Below are 22,194 nucleotides of genomic sequence, written 5' to 3'. Positions count from 1 at the left end.
TGGCCGGTACAATCTTTAAGGTTACTGGTCCTGTCTCCATGGCCGGTACAATCTTTAAGGTAACTGGTCCTGTCTCCATGGCCGGTACAATCTTTAAGGTTACTGGTCCTGTCTCCATGGCCAGGACAATCTTTAAGGTGACTGGTGCTGTCTCTTTGGCCGGTACACTCTTTAAGGTAACTGGTCCTGTCGCCATGGCCGGTACAATCCTTAAGGTAACTGGTCATGTCTCTATGGCCGGGACAATCTTTAAGGTAACTGGTCCTGTCTCCATGGCCGGTGTAATCTTTAAGGTAACTGGTCCTGTCTCCATGGCCGGTACAATCTTTAAGGTAACTGGTCCTGTCTCCATGGCCGGTACAATCTTTAAGGTTACTGGTCCTGTCTCCATGGCCGGTACAATCTTTAAGGTAACTGGTCCTGTCTCCATGGCCGGTACAATCTTTAAAGTTACTGGTCCTGTCTCCATGGCCGGTACAATCTTTAAGGTAACTGGTCCTGTCTCTATGGCCGGTACAATCTTTAAGGTTACTGGTCCTGTCTCCATGGCCGGTACAATCTTTAAGGTAACTGGTCCTGTCTCCATGGCCGGTACAATCTTTAAGGTTACTGGTCCTGTCTCCATGGCCAGGACAATCTTTAAGGTGACTGGTGCTGTCTCTTTGGCCGGTACACTCTTTAAGGTAACTGGTCCTGTCGCCATGGCCGGTACAATCCTTAAGGTAACTGGTCATGTCTCTATGGCCGGGACAATCTTTAAGGTAACTGGTCCTGTCTCCATGGCCGGTGCAATCTTTAAGGTAACTGGTCCTGTCTCTATGGCCGGGACAATCTTTAAGGTAACTGGTCCTGTCTCCATGGCCGGTACAATCTTTAAGGTTACTGGTCCTGTCTCTATGGTCCGGACAATCTTTAAGGTAACTGGTCCTGTCTCTATGGCCCGGACAATCTTTAAGGTAACTGGTCCTGTCTCCATGGCCCGGACAATCTTTAAGGTGACTGGTCCTGTCTCCATGGCCAGTAAAATCTTTAAGGTTACTGGTCCTGTCTCCATGGCCGGTACAATCTTTAAGGTAACTGGTTCTGTCTCCATGGCCGGTACAATCTTTAAGGTAACTGGTCCTGTCTCCATGGCCGGTACAATCTTTAAGGTAATTGGTCCTGTCTCTATGGCCGGGACAATCTTAAAGGTAACTGGTTCTGTCTCCATGGCTGGGACAATCTTTAAGGTAACTGGTTCTGTCTCCATGGCCGGGACAATCTTTAAGGTTACTGGTGCTGTCTCTATGGCCTGGGCAATTTTTAAGGTAACTGGTCCTGTCTCTATGGCCGAGACAATCTTTAAGGTTACTGGTGCTGTCTCTATGGCCTGGGCAATCTTTAAGGTAACTGGTCCTGTCGCCATGGCCGGTACAATCTTTAAGGTTACTGGTTCTGTCTCCATGGCCGGTACAATCTTTAAGGTAACTGGTCCTGTCTCTATGGCCCGGACAATCTTTAATGTAACTGGTCCTGTCTCTATGGCCGGTACAATATTTAAGGTAACTGGTCCCGTCTCCATGGCCGGTACAATCTTTAGGGTAACTGGTCCTGTCGCCATGGCCGGTACAATCTTTAAGGTGACTGGTCCTGTTTCCATGGCCGGTACAATCTTTAAGGTAACTGGTCCTGTCGCCATGGCCGGTACAATCTTTAAGGTAACTGGTCCTGTCTCTATGGCCGGGACAATCTTTAAGGTAACTGGTCCTGTCTCCATGGCCGGTGCAATCTTTAAGGTAACTGGTCCTGTCTCCATGGCCCGGACAATCTTTAAGGTAACTGGTCCTGTCTCTATGGCCCGGACAATCTTTAATGTAACTGGTCCTGTCTCTATGGCCGGTACAATCTTTAAGGTAACTGGTCCTGTCTCCATGGCCGGTACAATCTTTAAGGTAACTGGTCCTGTCGCCATGGCCGGTACAATCTTTAAGGTAACTGGTCCTGTCTCTATGGCCGGGACAATCTTTAATGTAACTGGTCCTGTCTCTATGGCCCGGACAATCTTTAAGATTACTAGTACTATCTCCATGGCCCGGACAATCCTAAAGTAACTGGTTCGTCTCATGGACTGTACCAACCAAAGTCTTTAAAATTGGTACTTGCAGCTCTCTCATTGAAACTCAGTTTCAAAGGCGAAGAAAAGACCAGTTCGCGCCTTGTATAATGTGACTATCTGGAATGTCACGTTTCTGGGTATACGCGTGGGCTTTCAGCGTGATTACACTATAAAACGTCTGTCAGGGGCCTCATGATTTCTTGTACACCCTCCTTATATAATTTCATTGTATTGCTTTAAAACAGCACCAAATCACTGGTCACAATTCAGTTAGTTTGTTATTGCAGTTGTTGATGGAGAGGTGGGAAGATATGATGAGGATGTGGAGAAGTCCATTAATTGACCTACTGTCTCGTTGAGAAACGTGGCATCATTGATGTTGAATACTCGTAGTAGAGAAGATATTTCGATTACGGCATTGATATCAGTTTTTTATCATAGCGAAATATATACATTTCATTATCAGGAGATCAATCATTAGATGTCTTCATTGAACATTTAAGATTATCTATCCAACCATTTATCTTTCAAATTTTAATTGTCCGCCTCATATATTACTCGAAATAAAAACACCGGAAACCAACGAGTTTTAAACGGCGATAGCAAAGTAACTCGATATCTTTTTAAGGATTAACTTGAATACAATTCGTATGTTATCAAGCTATTATACAAATGTAACACACAAAAACGCAGAGTATACTCTTTTTGCTCCATACCCTAAAAATATATATTCAAGTTAACTCTAATAATTAACTAAGCACATTTCTGTGGAAATATACTTTTATTTACGAACTCTTTTCGCTTGGAAATCATTACGCCGCTGAGTGAGTCAGTCAAAAGCGGCGTTAAAAACGGCGACGTCTTTTTTTAAGTTATTGGCCGATAACATTTTAGCCAATGAAAATGCTTGATACAAGCAAGATCAATTATTAACCAATAATCTCTTGAATATCTCTGAACCCACAGTCATTTAGTGTGCTATACATATGTTTAAGAGCTAGCGATGTGAACGAGTCCTTGCCCTCCGTGCTCCAGACAATGATTTCTACAGGCATCAGTCTCTGTGTATTAGTGTGGCATATTGTCTCATTTAAACAATACACTGTGTTTAGTTACCATCCATACTCTATCTTGTCATTCTCTAGAGCGTTCAGCACTTCTCAGCCACCTCTTGGGTATCACTCGAAATGTGGTCAACGCCTTCAGCTGCCTATATATCAGGACCACAACATCTGCCGTCGTCGCAGATTCTATATTGAGTAGGCCGTCAGCGATAGAGGAAGTGATTCATAATGGTTGTCATTAACGAGCTTTTTGAAGTGGGAATGCTACCTAATATACATGGTACAGAAGAAATGTCCGGAAAAACCTTTTAAGGTCCGAAACTCGTTTTAGTTTTAAAAATAGCGCAAATGATAAAAATCGAATAATATTATTCGATCAAACGTGATCATTGTTAAAAAAAAAGAAAAAAAGAAAAAAAAAATGTAACCCCCCCCCCCCCCCCCCCCCCCCCAAAAAAAAAAAAAATCAAAATCAAAATCGATAAAATAAGGGCTAGTATAATATTGCAAAACGAGGTCATGATGTGTTTTATCAACCTGCATCTTCCCTCAGTATTTGATATCTGTCACGGAAATCGTGATAATGGGAACAATTCCTTGAATACCAAATGTAAAGACTGCAGCGATGTTGCTATCAAGAAATGGAAAATTAACAATTGAGAAATAGAAATAATCACGCTCATCATACAGATTAGTTGTAAGCTGTCCCTGCTGGTTACGTTTTTAAGTAAAGATCGGGGTAAGCGGCTGATGTTGAAGAGACTGTTCTGCAGTGTATACCAATCGATATAGTCAATACTTCTTTTTGTTTTTTTGTTTTTTGTTTTGTTTTTGTATTCAAAGATTACACATCGTCAATACGTTGCAAGGTCCCTGTTATCATTTCTGATAAACGTATCAAATTTGATCATCTTCGTATTTAAGCAAAGCATACAGGCCATTAGAGGGGCACAGTTTGTCACCATGGGTATGCCAAGAGTCTGTTGGAAGATCTCAACTAAGATGTTGTCGATCAGATGTGCCCAAGTCGTATGGCTGGAAGGCTAAGTCTCCATCGCCTTGAGGGCTTAAGATTAAAACGAAGATAAAAACGATATAACATACCCCTCTCAAAACACAAATAGTTCAAAAATATGTCTCTAGTTGATTTAACATTTTAACTTCGTGGATGTGAACCTGTCAATCTATTTCATTCGATATATCAGTGATAGTAGATGAGTTTGGCATGTTTTTCTCTCACATCAACAATAGAACAGCGATGTTTACAACATAGATGCTACCATTTTTGGTGCATTGGTGAATTACAACCCAAAGGAATGCTATGGATAAACGGAATACTCCTACATGTATATTAAACTGTTCTACCTAGGTCAATATAAGTAACGCACCATGTCTGTTTGAATCAATATAATATACATTGCTGTTTGTTTTATGACGTAAGAATTAATCACGTTACGCTGATTCCATTACGGACCGAAAGAGGCCATTAAATGTCGCGGGACGCGGTACAAGTCCCCGGATGTTTGTTATCAGCTGATTCTAATGACATGTAATGGACAATGTTCTACAGAATGTTACCCAACACATACAACATACCACTACACACTGAACTCGGACTGTTGATCACGTGATTTCTGCAGGTGGAGGAGTCATGTTCATATATATACTATAGATATGGTTTAGCAACCAGTCGAGATCGATATACAGAAGTCTCGAGATAACATTTCTTTAGACCAAACTGTAATGGTGCAATGACGATTGTGATCCGCTGTTGAAACCAGACCTGTAAAAATGCATAGAGTCACTGTGTTTATGCCCTTTTGTAATAATTATTATAATGTTATAGATGATTCCTCTATTCCCATGGCAAGCTTGTTAGACTTGTAACACATAATAAATTAACAAACACCAAATTGAATTGAAATAAGGCCGTTTTATTAACGACGTAAGGATATCAATAATGTATATAGACATTTTACATACATTGTTACATCAAGTCTAAGATGGGGATATGCAAAACGCCTTGAAATAAGGCCGTTTTATTAACGACGTAAGGATATCAATAATGTATATAGACATTTTACATACATTTATTAACGACGTAAGGATATCAATAATGTATATAGACATTTTACATACATTGTTACATCAAGTCTAAGATGGGGATATGCAAAACGCCCATCAAAAAATATGTTTACATACATTGTTACAAATATAAAGTCTGAGATGGGGATATGCAAAACGCCCCATGGATCTAGGTGGATTGAAGGGGAGGTGGTGGGAAAAGATATAGAGCTTCCAGCTAAACTATAATTAGTAAACATGTACACTAATTATAAAAATAAACAAACGTGTACAGACCTTGTTCCTCCATATCTCAGCGGCCTCTGACCTCTGCGACCAGTGGCCCTGTACTTATATAGGAGCTATAAATAGAAGCAGACTAACTCTGCATCCTTAGCCAATCACCTCACTTCAAATTCTAAAATGGTCAGCATCCATATGATGCACAAAAACTTGAAATAATTACGAATGGAATAATCCATAATATAAATGACATGATAAAGTGGAACATATATAAATGACATTAAACAAAGTTTAATTTGTATTTATAGATGATTCCTCTATTCCCATGGCAAGCTTGTTAGACTTGTAACACATAATAAATTAACAAACACCAAATTGAATTGAAATAAGGCCGTTTTATTAACGACGTAAGGATATCAATAATGTATATAGACATTTTACATACATTGTTACATCAAGTCTAAGATGGGGATATGCAAAACGCCACAGAGATAACCTAACCATGGGTAAATTCCACCCAAGGATAGGTTATCTCTCCCCCCATATATATAGACGTATTCAGTTTGCCTATTATAATGTTATATATAGACGTAAACAGTTTGCCTATTATAATGTTATTTATAGACGTATACAATTTACCTATTATAATGTTATATATAGACTATACAGTTTGCCTATTATAATGTTATATATAGACGTATACAGTTTACCTATTATAATGTTATATATAGACGTATACAGTTTGCCTATCATAATGTTATATATAGACGTATACAGTTTGCCTGTTATAATGTTATATATAGACGTATACAGTTTGCCTATTATAATGTTATATATAGACGTAAACAGTTTGCCTATTATAATGTTATATATAAACGTATACAGTTTACCTATTATAATGTTATATAGAGACGTATACAGTTTGCCTATTATGATGTTATATAAAGACGTATACAGTTTGCCTATAATAATGTTATATAAAGACGTATACAGTTTGCCTATAATAATGTTATATAAAGACGTATACAGTTTGCCTATAATAATGTTATATAAAGACGTATACAGTTTGCCTATTATAATGTTATATATAGACGTATACAGTTTGCCTATTATAATGTTATATAAAGACGTATACAGTTTGCCTATTATAATGTTATATAAAGACGTATACAGTTTGCCTATTATAATGTTATATATAGACGTATACAGTTTGCCTATTATAATGTTATATATAGACGTATACAGTTTGCCTATTATAATGTTATATATAGACGTATACAGTTTGCCTATTATAATGTTATATATAGACGTATACAGTTTGCCTATTATAATGTTATATATAGACGTATACAGTTTGCCTATTATAATGTTATATATAGACTATACAGTTTGCCTATTATAATGTTATATATAGACGTATACAGTTTGCCTATTATAATGTTATATATAGACGTATACAGTTTGCCTATTATAATGTTATATGTAGACGTAGACAGTTTGCCTGTTATAATGTTATATATAGACGTATACAGTTTGTCTATTATAATGTTATATATAGACAATACAGTTTGTCTATTATAATGTTATATATAGACTATACAGTTTGCCTATTATAATGTTATATATAGACGTATACAGTTTGCCTATTATAATGTTATATATAGACGTATACAGTTTGCCTATTATAATGTTATATATAGACTATACAGTTTGCCTATTATAATGTTATATATAGACGTATACAGTTTGCCTATTATAATGTTATATATAGACTATACAGTTTGCCTATTATAATGTTATATATAGACGTATACAGTTTGCCTATTATAATGTTATATATAGACTATACAGTTTGCCTATTATAATGTTATATATAGACGTATACAGTTTGCCTATTATAATGTTATATATAGACGTATACAGTTTGCCTATTATAATGTTATATATAGACGTATACAGTTTGCCTATTATAATGTTATATATAGACTATACAGTTTGCCTATTATAATGTTATATATAGACTATACAGTTTGCCTATTATAATGTTATATATAGACGTATACAGTTTGTCTATTATAATGTTATATATAGACTATACAGTTTGCCTATTATAATGTTATATATAGACTATACAGTTTGCCTATTATAATGTTATATATAGACTATACAGTTTGCCTATTATAATGTTATATATAGACGTATACAGTTTGCCTATTATAATGTTATATATAGACTATACAGTTTGCCTATTATAATGTTATATATAGACTATACAGTTTGCCTATTATAATGTTATATATAGACGTATACAGTTTGCCTATTATAATGTTATATATAGACGTATACAGTTTGCCTATTATAATGTTATATATAGACGTATACAGTTTGCCTATTATAATGTTATATATAGACTATACAGTTTGCCTATTATAATGTTATATATAGACGTATACAGTTTGTCTATTATAATGTTATATATAGACGTATACAGTTTGCCTATTATAATGTTATATATAGACTATACAGTTTGCCTATTATAATGTTATATATAGACTATACAGTTTGCCTATTATAATGTTATATATAGACTATACAGTTTGCCTATTATAATGTTATATATAGACGTATACAGTTTGCCTATTATAATGTTATATATAGACGTATACAGTTTGCCTATTATAATGTTATATATAGACTATACAGTTTGTCTATTATAATGTTATATATAGACGTATACAGTTTGCCTATTATAATGTTATATATAGACGTATACAGTTTGCCTATTATAATGTTATATATAGACTATACAGTTTGCCTATTATAATGTTATATATAGACTATACAGTTTGCCTATTATAATGTTATATATAGACGTATACAGTTTGTCTATTATAATGTTATATATAGACTATACAGTTTGCCTATTATAATGTTATATATAGACTATACAGTTTGCCTATTATAATGTTATATATAGACTATACAGTTTGCCTATTATAATGTTATATATAGACTATACAGTTTGCCTATTATAATGTTATATATAGACGTATACAGTTTGCCTATTATAATGTTATATATAGACGTATACAGTTTGCCTATTATAATGTTATATATAGACGTATACAGTTTGCCTATTATAATGTTATATATAGACGTATACAGTTTGTCTATTATAATGTTATATATAGACGTATACAGTTTGCCTATTATAATGTTATATATAGACGTATACAGTTTGCCTATTATAATGTTATATATAGACGTATACAGTTTGCCTATTATAATGTTATATATAGACGTATACAGTTTGCCTATTATAATGTTATATATAGACGTATACAGTTTACCTATTATAATGTTATATATAGACGTATACAGTTTGCCTATTATAATGTTATATATAGACGTATACAGTTTGCCTATTATAATGTTATATATAGACGTAAACAGTTTGCCTATTATAATGTTATATATAGACGTATACAGTTTGCCTATTATAATGTTATATATATACGTATACAGTTTGCCTATTATAATGTTATATATAGACTATACAGTTTGCCTATTATAATGTTATTGGTTTCTTTGTTATATCAGCTGCTACTCGTGCTTAACTTTTCTCTAAACTTTTATTTTTTCTCAGACAGCAATGGTATCCTTTCTGGGTAATTTTTTCCCTTTTTTTGGATTTTTAAAATATGGATGTTTTCGAACGATATTAGAAAATGGAGTTCACCAAGGCATGCATTCATAGCGTGCGATAAAAAAAACACCCACAAAAAATGAAATTAACCGCGCTGTATGATCGTTATTCTAATCACCAACAGGGGTTTAATGACATATTGCACGGACGTAAATAGTTTGAATCATGGACGTTTGGAGTTATTTAGAGTGTCGGTCTAATCCCGTGATAAACGTATCTCCTACGCACGACCTCTATATGGATTGTTAAAAAGGGGATCAAACAGTCACAGTTTATTAAAACTCTTAATTGTCAGTTTTATGACTTGAAAGTTCTTAAAATCAAAATTTACTGTAAATTTCTCCTGGGATGTAGTTTCGCTTTCACTGTGGTCTTTAAATATTCCGCGAAATGGAATAGTCCGTAAAAATGTTTATGTCGGAATATACACACACAGACGCGTGCAATGTTGCTTTGACACGGCGGTATTCCGTCATATTTTATCTTGAAAAACCAATTCCAACTTGGACGACTACCAATTATCACACAGTAGACAAACGATGTCTTACTTCTTATGAAGAATGGCACCGCAAGATCTAGAATCCATGAATTTACAAATTGATGGAATTATTGCACAAAATATTGACATTTGTTTGACAGGATTTTACTTTATATACGTATAAACACTGATTCTATTTTGACATTGAAATTGAAATGATAGTTGTGAATAATATCACACACATATATGACATATACGGCTAGCAAAGCATTTCAAAATCAAAATACGCTTGTTAGCTTGTTACTTTCAACATGCCAAAAAGACTGTTTGAGGAGAAATTGTTCAATCACTAAGTTAGAGATAAAAGATTCAAATTTCTGAGAAATAAATATAAGACTCCACAATTTCCCTATTTGTCTGGAAAAGTCCTTCTTCCTATGACCAAATGCCTTGATAGTACCCAATAGGAGTATTGTCATTAATTGAAATCCCTCCCTTTTCACCATATTTGTGTAATAATATTTACACCTGCCACCTGCATTTTAAGGTCATTCCGGTCAAGCAAATGTCCCTTTTGAATGCTATATACCGTAAAGTAATTCTACAGATGATATTGTTAGCATCTATAGCAAATCATTGATGATTTTAAGAAACTACAGGTCCTGACAAACATTTTGGAATATTGCGTAACTAGGTTTGTGCAATTTGTGGATATGTGTGCGTTTCTAACATTTAACATTATGTCCCTGTATAGATGAACCTTAAAGAACAATTGTATTAACATATTTAGATTTATTAATATAAGAATCTCACTTTTCACTTCTCACTCCGATACACAACCTTACCTGATGGACGTCAACTTGAAGTGATAATTGGTGTCGACCTGGCCCCTGTCAACACGTGGTACCGTGACTTCCTGTTCTCAAAATCCATTCCACGTGTTGCGCAAGTCGTAACATGACGAAGCGCCAGGGGCCAGTCGACTGGACACATGGGGATGTGTTTTAACATGAGTGTGTAATATCACTTGACACTGCTTCAAGTTTGCCATTTAGTTTAACGTAAGTCCCTGTTCCAGGCTTTTGGTTCTGTTTCCTGAACGAGACATACTATTCATGTATAGTATAATGTGACCGCCAAGTGTATGTTCTGGTAGATGTCTTCGGCATTATAGTTCAGTGAGGTAGCACTATAAAGTTGGAATCAGTTCTACGGTATTGCAGAGACAAACAGAACGTAGACTGCAGCCTGTTAAAGTGTACTCTAAGCGATTTGCTATATTTAGCTAATAAAATGACACTTAGGGTGAAACTAAAAATGCTGAAAGTGCAACTTTCATGGCGACTTTAGTTTTTGAACAATTGCGATTTTCTCGAAAAACACCTGAAGCCCAAGACACACTCAACACACACATGCGCTTCACACACAGGGAAGGCCGTCCTTAAGAAAACTGTTGAAGCTGTTGATAAGACGATATATATTGACAGCAAAAGAACTCGGGCGGGGATACGAAACCGTAATCGAAGTTTTCTTGACGAATGGGAGATAATCCAACTAAAGTGTTTCACTTGATAGCATACCACCAAATTGAACGAGTGAGTGAAATAGGTCCTTATAAGATATCGAGTGCAAATGGTTCCACGAGAATTTTTGTTCTTATTGATAGAAACATACTAATCCCTTAAACAATCGCTTACGTCTATGTTATAGCTCACCGGGAACACACGGAGCGAGTTGTTATTAGAAACTATAGTATTTACATACAAACATAAAGCAAATTATAACGCTGGTGACGCCTGCATTTATAAAATTATATCACGTACCCTGTACTGACAAACATGTTAAACACGTAGTTACTGTGTAAGTGATGGCGATTTGAACCTTTTTTTATTTATCTTTTTTATTTTTATTTTTATTTTTTTTCAGTTTTAATAATTAATTTATTTATTTATTTATTTATTTATTCATTTATTGTAGGTGTACGGATCTACGGTGGCTGGGAAAGGACATTACATAGCATGATAAAAACATTTTCTATCTCGATCGATCGACTTATTATCTCGATCGATCGACTTATTATCTCGATCGATCGACTTATTATCCCGATCGATCGACTTAATTATCCCGATCGATCGACTTAATTATATTGATCGATCGACTTAATTATCCCGATCGATCGACTTAATTATATTGATCGATCGACTTAATTATCCCGATCGATCGACTTATTATCTCGTTCGATTGACTTAATTATCCCGATCGATCGATATATCAAATCGAGGATCCCTGACTTCAACACGTGTGTTACAGTTTTCTTTAGACATCCGATATCTGTGCTGTCGCGATGGTAAGTATGCATCCCGTCATGTTTAGAATTATTTTTCACACTGATGGAGCTATGCAATTCGCATTAACATGCACATACCTAATGTAGAAATAACATTTTAATCATTGGTCTGCTAATGTACGCAGGTATCATTTGCTTTCATGCATACACGCTGAACCGGAACTTACGATGACCCCCTTCCCCCCTCCCTTCCCCCTTCCCCCTCCCTTCCCCCTTCCCCCTCCTCCCCGCCCCCACCACACACACCCCGTTTTACACATGAGACTGTGATCTGTAGAATGTACAGTTACACGAACTGTTTTCCCTTTTGATACCAGTATTTCAGAGATAACTGACGTGTGATACAAACACATCTGCGATTGTGTAAAAACACTCAAATTTCCGTTAAATAGTAAATGCGTTTTGACATCACTGCACGCGCTGGCCTTTTGTTGTCATTTGGATGGCGGTCTTCCTCTCATTGTAGGTATCCTATTGTGTGTGTGTGTGGGGGGGGGGGGGGGGGGGGGGGGGGGGGGGGGGGGGGGGGGGGGGAATCCCCCTCTAATCATGATAGCTGTGAATTGAAAGTGATTTTACATTACCTAGCTGTAAAAACGAAAACAAACAAAAAACATATATTTCAATTTTGTTCTTTAGAATAGTTTTAGGAAGTTATGTCAGTGATGACAATAGGGAGAGGCCAGTTATTGCCAGTGACTAGATATGTCACTTTTGTGAAAAAAAATGCTAAGGGAAATAACTTTATTTTGACCCATAAACTGTACGTTTCAAATTATTCAAATGTATTCATTTTAAAACTATTTGTCACGTCTTTTTGGATTATATAAGCTTAGTTACAATTTCAAATATATGCGTAGACGATGTAGGGTTAATCTTGTAATTTCGAATTCAAACTCGAAACATCCAGCAGAGAAATATATTCCAGTAAATGGTATTACAAATGTTTATAAATTGGACCAAACCGGCGTCAAATTTTAATGTATGATTCCTTCTAAAAAGCAACCTTTTCATGTTATTTCTAATTTCACGCGACAAACGAGAATCAAAATGAACATTTCGTAGGCGTTGATTATTTTAATGATTTCAAGAATGTAAAACAGATATACATCAACACCATTAACTGATCATGATTGTCCTTTTTTGTTCTTTGTTTTTATCTAAATCAGAGTCCCAACAAAACGTCCTCCAAACACAAAACTCTCGCTTCTCTCACGACTAAGTGATCTCGTTATTACGACTTAGTGCTAACCCAGGACATCGAGGTTTACGTCTGCAAAGGACTATATTATGATTGATTGATTCAAACATATTTTATTGCCACAAGAACAAAGGGACTGGGCATAAGTTTTAACAACTTATCAATGCCTTTTCCCAAAACAAATACAGAACTACAATATTTGGCAAAAAAAAAGTAAAGTTCACCAATTCAATATTTTTGTACCATCTTTGTAACATCATTCTCCGATTTGTCAAAAGGCAGGAAGTACTATACAAATAAATATCATGCATTTTAAAATCTATTGTCTGTTTTTATAAACTTGTGCATATTTCTGAATATGATTAAATCTTTTAATTTTGATGAACAAGCTTTATACAGCACAGGTAACTGTGTACGCACATAATATGCATAAACACATATAATACACACACGTACATACATACAGACTTGCATGTGCGTATGTAAATACACGTAGACATGCATTTCGACCAATAACACAGGGGTTCATACATACATGCACACATATATAGATTCACACATGTACACATAAACAGTGCACATACACACCCTCACAGACATACATTAGCACATACACACATGCATTCATCGATACATATATGCATGCATGTATATACATACACATGCAAAGATGTACATTGCATGCAATCATAAACCCACACACATGCATGCACCCATGTAAACACATGCACAAACATGCCCACATATAAGTACACTAGTTGGTCATTCATGTTTGACATGTTGTTATACATGACTTCGGACATGACAATTGGGCGTTTATTTATTAAACGACAATTGAAACAAACTTGCAATACAAGTTGATATTCATAAAATCAACCATATGAATCGAACTTTGGTCCAAGGTGGGGATACAAAACCGCCACCTTAAACTAAAAACTTAAGTTACAACAAAATACTCATATGTGTGAAACTTAGATGTAAAGGTAGTTACAAAAATTGACCACATACAATATCCAGAAATTCAATGATATAATCATGTTGACATAAAATGTTCAAAATTGATACAGGTAACATAGTATAACAAAAGGAGGATGCTGGGGAGGAGGCGGGTAGATAAATTCCAACCTTAAAATGATGTAAACACAAACTGACCTTGACTTGTGTCCATTAGTGATGCAGTCTGTTTCAGTGGCTGGGTAGCTACTGTTACCGTGTAATAGGTATATATAGTAAAATCACTGCGCGTGACCTTTCACCTCCATAACCCTGCGCCCTCACTCTGTTATGAAACCCTTTGATAGGGACTATAACAAGCATTTAATATATGCTACATAATTCAAGATGTATTTTAATTTACTCCTTAGCATGTATAAATGATATTAAAATTGCATTTTAATTGTTTATTATACATGACTTCGGACATGACAAGCTTGTTGACCAAAGAAGACAAACAACTAAACCCATAGATTGAATTGAAATTGGCCGTTTATTTATTAAACGACAATTGAAACAAACTTGCAATACAAGTTGATCTTCATAAAATCAACCATATGAATCGAACTTTGGTCCAAGGTGGGGATACAAAACCGCCACAATGGTATCTGATTATCCTAATGATCAGGAACCATAACCCACCCGAAGTCGTGTCCGAATTAATGTATAATATAATAATTCATATGTGATGCATGAGTTATAAACTGCTGATATACATTTAAAACAGATGCTCAACGCATCACCATAAAGAAAACAGTTACATGTCATAAATATATGCATAGTTAAGCTTCCAAGCATTTGAGGTAACGCTGCATCTATAAGAGATCCACAGCAAAAGTGAAATGATATGATGATAAAAGTCTGATATCCAGGCACTTACAAAACGCCTGCATTCCACACACAAAAATTAAGATACAAATAACGTATTTTCAAGCATTTAAACATAAAACAATAAGAGTTTGTGACAAAGAAAAGGTATGGAAACATGGGAATGGTATAAGCACACCAATCCCAAGATATTATCACAAATTAGGACAGTGTTATATTCAACACCGGAAAACGTTATGAGTAATCAAACTAAAAGGGGTAAACCCCAAACATGTATACAATGAATTGTCCAAATTAGTTTCTCCAATACAAAGAAACACCATGTATTCAGCATCCAGTCGCCCATCCGTAAAATTAAAGATAACTGGTATATATAAGTACACGACTAGATCCAGAAACCTCGACCCTATGCCCAGGTTATCTGGATATCAATAACACAAATTATTGAAAGACATACAATATGTAATCAGGTGTACAGATTATTTATGACTTTTAATATACATACATCAACCAAGAAGAAGAATCAACCTCGACCCTATGCCCAGGTTGGTATCCACTTCAACTGATATTATGAGTACTATGAAATGAAAACAATCGCATGTACATTGCCATTCAAATTTAGCAAGAATGCAGTAGGATTTGGTAAGTTATTGACGGAAATTCTGTACCAAGTTTATATAACCTAGAACACATAAAAATGTACAGTTTGAACAATATAACATAGAAACACATAAAAAATGTACAGATTGAACAGACTCCTAACAACCTCGACCCTATGCCCAGGTTGAGCTAAACTAGTCCAGACCAAACCCAACAGTGAAGTGAATGGATGTCTTAAAGATTGAAATGTTTAGCTACAGCTTGCTGTGAAAGCAACCGTTAGTATAACGGGGTTGGTATGTCATAAAGAGTAGGGAGCCGTATATAGCGTTTGAAAGCCAACGGCTTCCACCTGCCCATTTGTTGTATTTCCTCATCTGGAACCCCCGTCGCTGCAGCTGTGCTGGCAGCCCCAATACGGAAACTATGACTGGTATACTGGTTTGGCTGAAAGCCTGCCCATATCAGGGAGTTTCTGAGACATAAACTGAAGTGTTGGTAAGATACTGGGATATTTCCTGGGAATGTGAATAATGGACCTGGTAAGACACCCCTTAATTGAATGTATTGGTACAAAGCTGTGACTGGGCAGGTGGAAAGTTCCTGACTCTTAGCATGAATTGCTAGGGTGACGGGACGAATATTGTAATGACCCTTAAATAACCTAAACGTCAACTCTAGAGTGGAAGGTCTTGAGCCAGCCAAAATGATCTTGGCATCGTCAAATTGTAAGACATGCGAAGTAGATTTGTTTATAGTGATTTCGCCTACGCGTAAAAAGGCATGAAATGCTAACAGATACATTGCTTTTAGCATGCATGCTTGATAATGTGACGAAGCTATGTGAGGTAAGGAATGAACTAGTTTGTTCAGTATGTTTGGTGTAATGGGTAGTCGTGTATCTGGACGATAAGAACCTCTCTGAATACTAGTCAATATTTTCTTTACAATGAATGATTGAGTTGGGTCCGGGTGACCGGCTAAGCGGTTGATGTAACCGATAGCTGCTGTATAAGTCGACACTGTAGCTGCTGCCATTTTTTGCTGAGACAAATGCGCAATAAAGTAGACCAAAGTGCCTACTGTAGTGGGCAAGCATGTTTGTAAATGAAAATCCCTGTTTACAAATTGATGTAAGGCCTGGAAAGCACGTCTATACAGTGCTTGTGTTTGAGGAGCGATAGCATCCTTCAAAAGGCTCTGAACATGCGTTGTCAGATGGTCAACAGATTGTCCGGTATGGGTGTTGCCTCGTTGTCCATTTGCGGGGCCAATAGCCGAAAACTGTCTACCTGTAAACGAGACAGATGATCAGCTAACACATTTCGTTTCCCCATGATATGCTCTGCACGAAACATGAAATTTAATTGTAGTGATTTAACCACAAGCTTCCGTACTAATTTCATTATAGTTGAATCTTTGCTGGTATGTGATGTCAACACTGCGACGACTGCCGAGTTATCACAATGAAAAAGTACACACTTATTCTGAAGATAATTCCCCCAAAGCTGGACAGCAAGGACTATAGGAAAAAGTTCTTTAATTGTTATGTGAAAAGACTCAAAATCTTTTGACCATTTTCTGAAAAACCACTTTGTTCCCAAAACCGCTCCAAATCCTATTCCACTAGCATCTGTATAGAAATGTAAACGTGCCGATGACTCCCATATATCCGACAGGAACAAGGTGACCCCATTATAAGATTGTATGAAATGTAGCCAAGCTCTGATATCGGCTTTGGCTTCTCTGTTTAGTCTGACGTGGTGATTGGGTTTTGTCAAGCCTCTTGTTAGATCTATCAATCTACGTAAAAATGGACGACCAGGAGTTATCACACTACAAGCAAAATTCAGCAAGCCTATCAACGATTGTAGTTCACGAAGTGTTACTTTTGCTTTTTGCTGAAAACTGGCTAACAGATTGCGTATTTTCACTAGCTTATCGTTCGGTAACCTAGCTTGCATTCGGATACTATCTAGTTCAATCCCAAGGAATGTTATGGTAGTGCATGGTAATACAGTTTTACTATGTTTAATTGGAATACAGACCTGTTTGCACAGATTTAGAAAATTTTCTAAATCTGTCTGACATTTATTTGAGTTTTTGGGAGCGACAAACAGAAAATCATCCAAAACATGGGTAACACCTGCTGTCTGTAATTTATTTTGTAAAACCCAATGCAGAGCTGTACTAAATTCTTCAAACAAACGACATGATATAGAACAACCCATAGGGAGGACCTTGTCATAATAATAATGCTCTCCGACTTTCATTCCTAAAAGATTGTGATCTTGTGGATGAATAGGAATAATGCGAAATGCATTCTCAATATCTGTTTTTGCCATAAGAGCACCTTTCCCAAAATACTTAATCAGGCCAATTGCATCTGAAACGGTTTGATATTTAACTGAAACATCCTCAGGGGCAATACCGTCATTTATCGAAGAACCGTCTGGAAAGGAGAGATGGTGAATTAATCGGAACTCATTTGGCTCTTTTTTAGGGACAAGACCTAATGGGGAAATCTGTAAATTTTTAAAGGGTGCACTGATAAACGGACCAGCAATTCTCCCCATTGATATTTCATGTGAAATTTTTCGGCGGAGCACCTCAATGTTATCTTTTGCAGATTTTAAGTTGACAGACTCCCGATACTGTCTAAGCCCCCGATATTGCAGTTTAAAACCAACTTTGAAACCGTCTTGTAAAAATTGAACTTTACCAAAGTCGTAGCCTCTTAAATATGGAAACAAAATTTCAAATTTGACTGGTGTTGGTAAGTAATTTCCTGATTGTTTGTAATTTATGCAATCTGATTTACGATTTATTTGAGGATTGGGAGGGTGCTGGTTTTGCCCCTGCCCCTTGTGAATCATTCTTTTTACATTGTTGCAAGCTGTGTTGTCCTCCCGTTTGGGACATGTGTGTGCGAATTTGCATTGTGCCCCCCGGGAACATGATCCAGTCTTGAGGAAGTCCCAACATTTACCCTTTGGGAATTTGTTGGGTTTGTTACCTGGAAAGGGCTGCTGGGCATTCCCTTTCTGAGATGACCTTAAACCTATCCCTAAGGCATGCATATACAGCTCATTATTGAGCTCATCCCAAGGCATGACGGAGTTGACCTGTAGCCACTTCCGAAAATTAGTATCGTAAAACATAGCAGCAGCAAATCCCGAGCGTCTGGCTAATGTCTGAATTGTATCAGCATACTTCATGAGATTGACAGTTTTGGATGGGTGAGCCTGAATGTATACCGAAACAAAAACATGAAATGCTTGCACCCATTGTTCAATACTTTTAATTTGAAAGGTTTTTGTGTTGGGGACTAACGAAATATTATCCCCATTCAATTGAATACGGAACTGATCGGGATGCGATGATGTCGATAATAATGATCCGAATTCAATGAATTCGTGACTCATTATTTTTGCTTTTACTTTAGCATCAATATGTACGTCAAGGGGTCGGGAAATGCTGCTGTACGATTTTGGAACACTTGCAATACCTGTCAAGCTATTAACTACATGATTGATGGGCGACTGGATGGAATTGTCATACGTCGATGATCCTGTTTGTGGGCCCGTTGCTGTTTGCAATGCTGATCCAGCTGCCGCTGCTGGTGTTGTTGAAAAGGCAGATCCTACTGCCGCTGCTGGTGCATTAATAGGCAGGTTATCCTGGCCTGCCATCACTGCTATTGGGTCTGTGACTAACCCAGACTGCCTCTGCTGACTTGAGTGGGGCATTGTTTGGTCAGATGATGCATTAGTTGAACCCAAAGTGGGTTGCTGAATAGCGATGCCCTTCGCTATCATCTGAGACAAAAGTTCAGCAGCAATGTCCTTTGTTGATGGAAAATTGGGTGCTGCTACAACAGCTGCCGCAGTAACATTTGCTGCTGTTGTTACGTCAGTGACATTCCTCCCTGACTGGGTATGTGGCCTAGATATAATGCTATGGTTAACCGCCGCCCTTCTGCGAGATCTCCGGATAGGTCCGGTGGAGCCTGAAAATGAAATCGAAGGAACGAACTATGTCCTCAAAAGTTTGTGCCACAGGAAATGTTGTTCAACCGAACACAAGGTCCTGCACAACAATTAATATGCACAATATAAAGCAAAAGTTGTTCAACCGGACACAAGGTCCTGCACAACAATTAACTATGCACAATATCAACAATGTTGTTCAACCGGACACAAGGTCCTGCACAACAATTAACTATGCACAATATCAACAAAATGTTGTTCAACCGGACACAAGGTCCTGCACAACAATTAACTATTCACAATATCAACAACAAGTTGTTCAACCGGACACAAGGTCCTGCACAACAATTCATTCTGCACAATATAAACCAAAATGTTGTTCAACCGGACACAAGGTCCTGCACAACATAAACAAATGTTGTTCAACCGGACAGAAAGTCCTGCACAACAATTAATGATGCACAATATAAACAAAAAGTTGATCAACTAGACACAAGGTACTAAACCGTATGAACTTTGATCATAGTTATTTAAACCTGATAATAATCCAGGGCAGCATATTGTCATCACGTTATTTGATTAGGAGTAATACATTTTCTACTTAAGCTCATGTTACCCAACATTACAAGTTTAAAGCTCGAGTAACATATACAATCTAATGTAGCTTTTGCCATACGACAATGTGTTAATTATTAACAAGCTAATAATCACTAGGTATATGATAGATATCATTCATAAGTGCACGACAATGTCCTCTGATGTAAAGTGACCACGTTCTTTAATTAGGCCTAATTCTGCACAATTCAACGTAATACCGTTTCCGTGAATGAACTAAACAAATCGGTTAGTAGGCTCATGACCTATTTTAACTAGCAAGCTGAGTATAAACCGATATATAATTAATAAACTAATCCAAATACAAACAGACTAACAAATGATACCGACTTATCCATAAACATGTCTGCTCTCTTAAGTCAATTCTGAACGGTACAGAAGCGATCTAGTTTCTAATTTATTGTACACAAAGAACGGCCCTGGGCGGAAGTAAACAACATCTCGCACATGCGCGAAATAGACCGTAGTACTACCAACCTTATATGGAAAGGTCACGAGGGTCAGAGTTGCTGCCTTTAGCCAATCGTATGCCCTGCAGGATTGCCCCACGCACAGAGTACTTGAACTTGCGAAGGCCCGCGGGTGAAAGATGTACGCCATCTTTGTTTAAGCAAACAAAGGCTGCGGTCTTCAGACCCTTGTGTCTCCAATAAAAACATCCTTCCGACTGATCACACATTAATTTGATGTTACTGTTAACGAAGTCTACACCTCTGTTATACAAACTAACCGCTATCGATCTTGTCTTAGCACGATAAAAAAGTTGCATTATTCCAACGTGGGTTACACCGAATCCCGCGCGAAGCCACTGTGCTATGGAAAGTAAGTCACTTGCTAAACGATCCTTAATATCCTCGTGATCCACAGAATCAAAATCATTACCACCGATTTGCAACAGTACAACTTTAGGGTGGATTTCAGAAATTGAGGTAGACATAGATGAGATGTCGCGAACCCGACTGCCCCCTTTTCCTACACAATGGACGCGAACCGAGTCAAGGTCGAAACCTAAATTTGACCATGAACCTGTCAAATCATCTCGTAACCTTCTCACAAAGCTATGACCCAGAATCAATACATCAACGGAATCCATTGCATAAGAACAAATAGTAGATAAATTCCAACCTTAAAATGATGTAAACACAAACTGACCTTGACTTGTGTCCATTAGTGATGCAGTCTGTTTCAGTGGCTGGGTAGCTACTGTTACCGTGTAATAGGTATATATAGTAAAATCACTGCGCGTGACCTTTCACCTCCATAACCCTGCGCCCTCACTCTGTTATGAAACCCTTTGATAGGGACTATAACAAGCATTTAATATATGCTACATAATTCAAGATGTATTTTAATTTACTCCTTAGCATGTATAAATGATATTAAAATTGCATTTTAATTGTTTATTAATTTTGAATAATTGTCAGTATACAATTTGGAATTATTTTCTGATGCAGTACAAAGTGAAATTGATTAAGTAGTATACATGCAGTATACATTATGGAATTGAAGGCTTATATGGCATATAGTATGCAAAAGTATTATTATATGACAACATAAGCGTATCAGATATATTGTTCACATTTCATGCGGACATGTGTGCGCATTTACTAATACATGCCAATATGCCAATATACATTATACACTCTCGTACAGAGATATCCATTTAAATATATATAGACGAATAATATGATGTAAAACAAATATATGTATAAACAAGAAGCTTCTCACACTCTAGAGAATAATGTTTTAAAGATGGATAATGTTTATACTCTGTAAAACTAAAAGTTGTACATAAACCATACTAAAGATTTTTATGTTTGAAACACATAATTTAATCAATAGATGTGTAGGATCTGATGACGGTGTCTATGACAAGTAATGCGAGACAATGGACGTCAGTTTGAGGTCAGAGAGGAACACATATTTATGTCATTATCGTTTAATTTAATATACACGAAAACCTTTTTCGTT

The 22,194-nt window shown here is 36.6% G+C and overlaps 2 protein-coding genes across 2 annotated transcripts; both read right to left on the bottom strand.

Moving 5' to 3' along the window:
• Positions 1–13,917: 13,917 nt before the first annotated feature.
• On the bottom strand, positions 13,918–18,258 carry LOC117320798. Its single transcript, XM_033875287.1, has 2 exons — positions 14,792–18,258; positions 13,918–14,121 (listed from the first exon to the last, which is right to left on the bottom strand). The coding sequence occupies exon 1, from the start codon at positions 18,193–18,195 to the stop codon at positions 16,834–16,836; it is 1,362 nt and encodes a 453-aa protein (XP_033731178.1). The 5' UTR covers positions 18,196–18,258; the 3' UTR covers positions 13,918–14,121; positions 14,792–16,833.
• A 1,258-nt stretch (positions 18,259–19,516) lies between these two features.
• On the bottom strand, positions 19,517–21,625 carry LOC117320799. Its single transcript, XM_033875288.1, has 2 exons — positions 20,701–21,625; positions 19,517–19,628 (listed from the first exon to the last, which is right to left on the bottom strand). Exon 1 carries the CDS (start codon positions 21,314–21,316, stop codon positions 20,702–20,704), a length of 615 nt encoding a protein of 204 aa, XP_033731179.1. The 5' UTR covers positions 21,317–21,625; the 3' UTR covers positions 19,517–19,628; position 20,701.
• Between the last annotated feature and the right edge of the window lie 569 nt (positions 21,626–22,194).

This window comes from Pecten maximus, unplaced genomic scaffold (assembly GCF_902652985.1).
Source record: "Pecten maximus unplaced genomic scaffold, xPecMax1.1, whole genome shotgun sequence".
Classification (NCBI taxonomy): Eukaryota; Metazoa; Mollusca; class Bivalvia; order Pectinida; family Pectinidae; genus Pecten; species Pecten maximus.
The sequence above is the reverse complement of the archived record's forward strand: the minus strand, read 5'-3'. Positions and strand labels throughout refer to the sequence as shown.

Coding starts and splice junctions, on each gene's coding strand:
- LOC117320798 (XM_033875287.1), bottom strand. CDS start 18,195: ATGGGGAGAATTGCTGGTCCGTTTATCAGTGCACCCTTTAAAAATTTA.
- LOC117320799 (XM_033875288.1), bottom strand. CDS start 21,316: ATGGATTCCGTTGATGTATTGATTCTGGGTCATAGCTTTGTGAGAAGG.